Here is a 4,973-nt window from a genome sequence, read left to right as displayed (position 1 = left end):
TAATTGTCTTTTAAAATTGTACTACATACATTACAAAACGCTTGGAAATGAATTGTTGCAATTAAACAACTAGTTGAACCAATTAATGTCCAAGCTTTCTAAGTTTTAGGCGTGATTGTGACGTGTATTAATTTCTTCATGTACATACATAAGAGATTAAATGAAGCTCCGCCGGGGCATTGCATTAAATTTGTCGAAAATATTTTTATTCCTTTTAAATTACAATAAATTAAAATATGTATGTCAAAAATACAATAGATAAAAATATGTCAACTTAAACATAAAAATAATTTCGATTTAGAATAATTTAATTATACAGTCATCGAATTAAGATTGATTATGTGGTGGAAAAGAAGTCACCTTGCTAAGTTGTTTGTGGACAAGCTTTTTTTCCAGAGTGCCCAGTGTGATCTTTTGCCTATAGGATCGCGTGAAAGTTTACGGTTTGTATAGAATCGAAAGAGCGCCATCTAGTGACAATATTTTGTGTCACACTTGGCACCCAGATGTGTACAATTTGCCAGATAGGGTCCCATATAAAGCCTCATTGTTGGAGTTTTTGAGCTTATTGCGTAATATGTAATACAGTTCTATCAGCTCCCCGATGATCAGACAAAAACCGACTCTGGAACGGACGTATCAGGTACGGTATCATAGCGGCGTATCGAGCCCGCATATCACCATATGCTTATACGACCTTAATACAGATACTGTGATCGGAAATGGAAAAATGATACTTATACACATTAATAAATAATGTATTTATTTATTTAATGGACAATCAACAGGTTACAATAACTCTTATAAAACTAAACAAAAAATGATAAAACATATTAATGTAATATTGTAGACCCACTTAGAGTCTGCCACAACTTGCGAATAAAAAACTAGATTGTCAGTTAGAAGGGGAAAAACGATTTAGAAGAGAGACATTAGAGTATAAGCTGTAAGATCCATCCAGCTGTGACATAAACTAGTCGGATCTAGTGCCGCGAACAAAAACATACATTTTAGAATTACAAAAAAAAACAAATACTTAAATTATATATAAAATAATATTAAAAATCGTCTGCGTATGTATAATGGGCAATGCCTTTAGAACCTACGCATCTTTAGTTTTAAGATATATTATGATCACACTAGTAACATGTGAGTGGATTTCCCAAAGCTAAAGGAGTATAATAAAAAAATTTTAGTACTTTATAAAATTCGTATCTTAATTTCAGCATCGGTTAATAGTTGAAACATGGCTTAGTTAGAGATACGCGGGTTCAAATCCTACTTGTACTGCAATATGCATATATTCTTTTTAATAAAAAATAAATTAAAAATAATTTAATTAAATGATGGTAAATGATGATCCAATCTAAGATGGTAACGATCTAACCTCGTCGGTATGAAGACGAGTCATAGTAGCAGAGCACTAAATGGCTTGCGGCAAGTTTTTGTTGGTGACCCAGAATTCAGAACAAACGTTTTGGTACGCTGGAGGTAAGAAAATAAATCCTTACTTCCTTACTAATATTATAAATGCGAAAGTGTTTGTATGTTTTTTGGCTTTGCTTAGCGCCTTAACTAGCGACCAATCAACCTGATTTTTGGCATAGAGTTACAATGGAAGAACGGAAAGTAACATAGGCCGACTGGCGCAGTGGGCAGCGACCCTGCTTTCTGAGTCCAAGGACGTGGGTTCGATTCCTACAACTGGAAAATATTTGCATGATAAACATGAATGTTTTTCAGTATCTGGGTGTTTATCTGTATATAATAAGTATTTATGTGTATTATTCATAAAAATATTCATCAATCATCTTCGTACCCATAACACAAGCTACGCGTATTTTGGAGCTAGATGGCAACGTGTATTGTTGTAGTATATTTATTTATTTATTTATATTGTCCCTAGATTAAAATAAAGCGGTAAAATATAATAAAACATCTAGTATTCAATAACAGCTTTTAATTCACTTTACACTTTACACAAGCCCCATGTATTTTTATTACAATTCATTTTATTCAACAACTCGCCATTGATTATAATGTCTTATAAAAAAAAAAGTTTTTTTCTTTCTAATAGTTTAATGCTGTACATTATCACCTTTATACAAAGAACAATAGTCAAACACTATTTATATATATCTTACAAAACACTTCGTATGTATTTATAAATTCACAGTAAAAATGTTACTTATTAATTTTACCATAAAAAAGCTGAAACTTTTACTCCGGAAAAGAGTATGTGTAAATAGCTATTTGGTTAAATAAGACCTGTTTTACGTCATAAAGGTTTAGGGTTTGGGTAAATTTTTTAGAACATTATTCCAAGGATAATTGGAAAAGGACCTTCGAATGCAAGTTTGTTTTGTCGAGTTAAAACGGTATGTCAAAACACATTTATTACAGCAAGGTTACAATACAAGTGATAAATTTCTTAATGACAAGTTAGCTTCACGAACAGCTTCGCTCTCATCTCCCGCAAGATGATTGTACATGTTGATGTTGAAAAAGAGCAGCCACTCCTTATCGGTAGAACCTGCTTTTGAACTGATGGTAAAGTCGCTACAAACATACATACTTGACTTTCCAAAATTGCTAAAATGAATATTAGAATTTTCTCGCGCTAAGACAAACGCACGAGAGCTTCTTTAGCGCAGCATGGCTAGCATGGGCAGGAGACGATTATCTCCCCGGGGAAAGGATAAAAATATATCTTCTCCCACAGCTGTATCAACTCTCAGAGCATCAGTGGAAATAATATCCAAATAATATATGTTTTATAATAAACACCCTTGTCAGGGGGTAAAATTGGGGTATATAATGTCTGTGTCTGCCCTGTGCTTGCCCTGCTGATTGTTTTAGAATAGCTCAGTTACTCCAGGCAAGTGTATATTTAAAAATTTTAGTTGAATTCTAATACAGCAATTCAGTTTATTATTATACTTTCTTGTCCTGTTTATATATGTGAAGAAAACCTGCATATATACATAACGCGAATATATACACACAAACACTTGAAGGGAGCCCAATAGTGAGCCAGTAATTGGGTGATAATGATTCCCAAGGTAACAACTTTTTAAAATTATTGCCACTGCTCTCGCAATGGATTTTCAGTGGGGACAACTGACAGATATTATTTATTTATACAACAGGGCAATCCTTGGGGTGACAACAGGAAATACTCAATATTTGTGTTGACCTAGTGCCACTGCATTCAAATGACAACATTTTTACTGTGACATAGTATCTGTTAATCACAGGATCCATCAAGCCAGCCATCTCTCCACCGTTCATGCACTTTGGTGCAATCAAACTCTGGCTTGCCAAGTTTAACATTGACTGTGTTATGTCTCTCACACAACCATTTTGCTAGTTCATCTCTCGATTTTGTCTTTGGTGGGTTCTTTTTGATACTGGAAAATTAATGGAATTTAAAAAAAAACTTTGTTGTGGTATTTGTGTAAGGTCTATCACAATTACTGAATTATATATAAGAACTACTGTATATAAGAACTCATCAGTTTTTAAATATTTTAATTAGGTTTATATTTATATGTATAGGCTGCAAAATGCTTGGATAAGATATGTAGGTTCCTATAATTAGATTCTATTACAAAATTCTAAATTGCTTGCCAGTACAGGCACAGAAACTTCTGTGATGTGACTGTGTTACTAGGGTAGTTTAATTTATAAAATACAGTATTTTTATCATAAAAATATAATTTATTGCTGATTTTTGATTCTGTGATTTGGGATTTTTCTCACTTCCATATTATGGGATCTTATAGGAAGCATTATTTTCAATCACTAATTATAAATGTAGTATAATTTAATAACTGGATATAATTTTGAGAGCATATTAATGCTTAGTTTATATACATTTTGAAAACTTACTCTTCCTGAAAGTCCAATGCACAGGGTTCACATGGATAGAACTGTGCAAAAATATTAAAGAACTTTGTCATGTCTGCACACTGTAGCATTGTGGGCTTCTCGGGAAAGTATGAAGCCATAGAGTGTAGGAAGCCCCAAGTTGACCGTCCTAGCTCATCCTTGTCCAATGGACAATCTTTATGTTGTGTCTTAAAGAGAAATAATAAATTGTGTTATAGGTATGAAAAAAAAATTTAATACATATAAAATAAAATTGCATACCAAGTTATGTAATTTTATAGATTAAACCTGTTTACAAAAAAAGGGTGCAGCTCATATCTTAATAGTGTCAGGTCCAAAGTACGAAAATTCCGATATATAGACATTATTTATTTGAGATTAAAAGAAAATACACTTTCAGGAGCAGAACGAAGCCCATAGGTATATACAAAGCCAATACGACTCAATTTATAAAATGCTTAATTTATATTCATAAAATTATTAGACTTTTTCCTATAAGATAAAATAATAAATTGCTCAATTTCAGGCTATTGCGTTAGACATTACATATCACAAAGAATATTTTAAAAATTTAATCGTAAAACAATCTTACACTAAATATAGAGTAACTTCTAATGACTTTAAGCAGGAGTTAATGCGGTTTATAGCTAGCCAAGGACTTCTTTGAAGTAGTTGGTTATGAAATCAAAGTTAACCTCACCGGTTGGTTTGGGGAACTACTTTTCGTTTTATGTTGCATTTTCGCCCAACTTTTGAAGTCCGAACACGCTCTGCACGGTTTATCCTCTTCCTCGTCAGAATGAGAACGCATTTTCAGCACTTACTTAATGTTATAACACTTTGGTAATAGCATAAAATTCTTTTGCAACACCATTTACGATTACTATATGGCATAATAGTTGAATATCATATAGTTTCGCAATTTGTGTATTATAGATTTGGCAACTATATCATTAGCTTGCGATACCTCATTATTTCTTTGAAAAGAAATATTTTTTTTAAGATTCGTGCACAAATTTTAAACAAGAAACGTCATGTGATCATTTGACATTTTGTGATTGTGACATATGGCACGCTTGTCT

The 4,973-nt window shown here is 32.5% G+C and overlaps 1 protein-coding gene across 1 annotated transcript; it reads right to left on the bottom strand.

The window, feature by feature from the left end:
* Window positions 1–2,071: 2,071 nt before the first annotated feature.
* Window positions 2,072–4,934, bottom strand: LOC120630669 (FAD-linked sulfhydryl oxidase ALR). Its single transcript, XM_039899934.1, has 3 exons — window positions 4,592–4,934; window positions 3,892–4,079; window positions 2,072–3,410 (listed from the first exon to the last, which is right to left on the bottom strand). Exons 1-3 carry the CDS (start codon window positions 4,700–4,702, stop codon window positions 3,248–3,250), a joined length of 462 nt encoding a protein of 153 aa, XP_039755868.1. The 5' UTR covers window positions 4,703–4,934; the 3' UTR covers window positions 2,072–3,247.
* Between the last annotated feature and the right edge of the window lie 39 nt (window positions 4,935–4,973).

Source organism: Pararge aegeria, chromosome 16 (assembly GCF_905163445.1).
Source record: "Pararge aegeria chromosome 16, ilParAegt1.1, whole genome shotgun sequence".
NCBI lineage: Eukaryota > Metazoa > Arthropoda > Insecta > Lepidoptera > Nymphalidae > Pararge > Pararge aegeria.
Note: the sequence above shows the minus strand (reverse complement) of the source record. Positions and strands in the feature narration are given on the sequence as shown.

What these genes read in the sequence shown, in the direction of transcription:
- LOC120630669 (XM_039899934.1), bottom strand. Translation starts at nt 4,702, where the DNA reads ATGCGTTCTCATTCTGACGAGGAAGAGGATAAACCGTGCAGAGCGTGT. An exon ending in GTAGTTCCCCAAACCAACCG is followed by an intron (nt 4,080 to 4,591) that starts GTGAGGTTAACT and finishes TTTCTCTTTAAG; the next exon opens with ACACAACATAAAGATTGTCC. An exon ending in GCATTGGACTTTCAGGAAGA is followed by an intron (nt 3,411 to 3,891) that starts GTAAGTTTTCAA and finishes TTAATTTTCCAG; the next exon opens with TATCAAAAAGAACCCACCAA.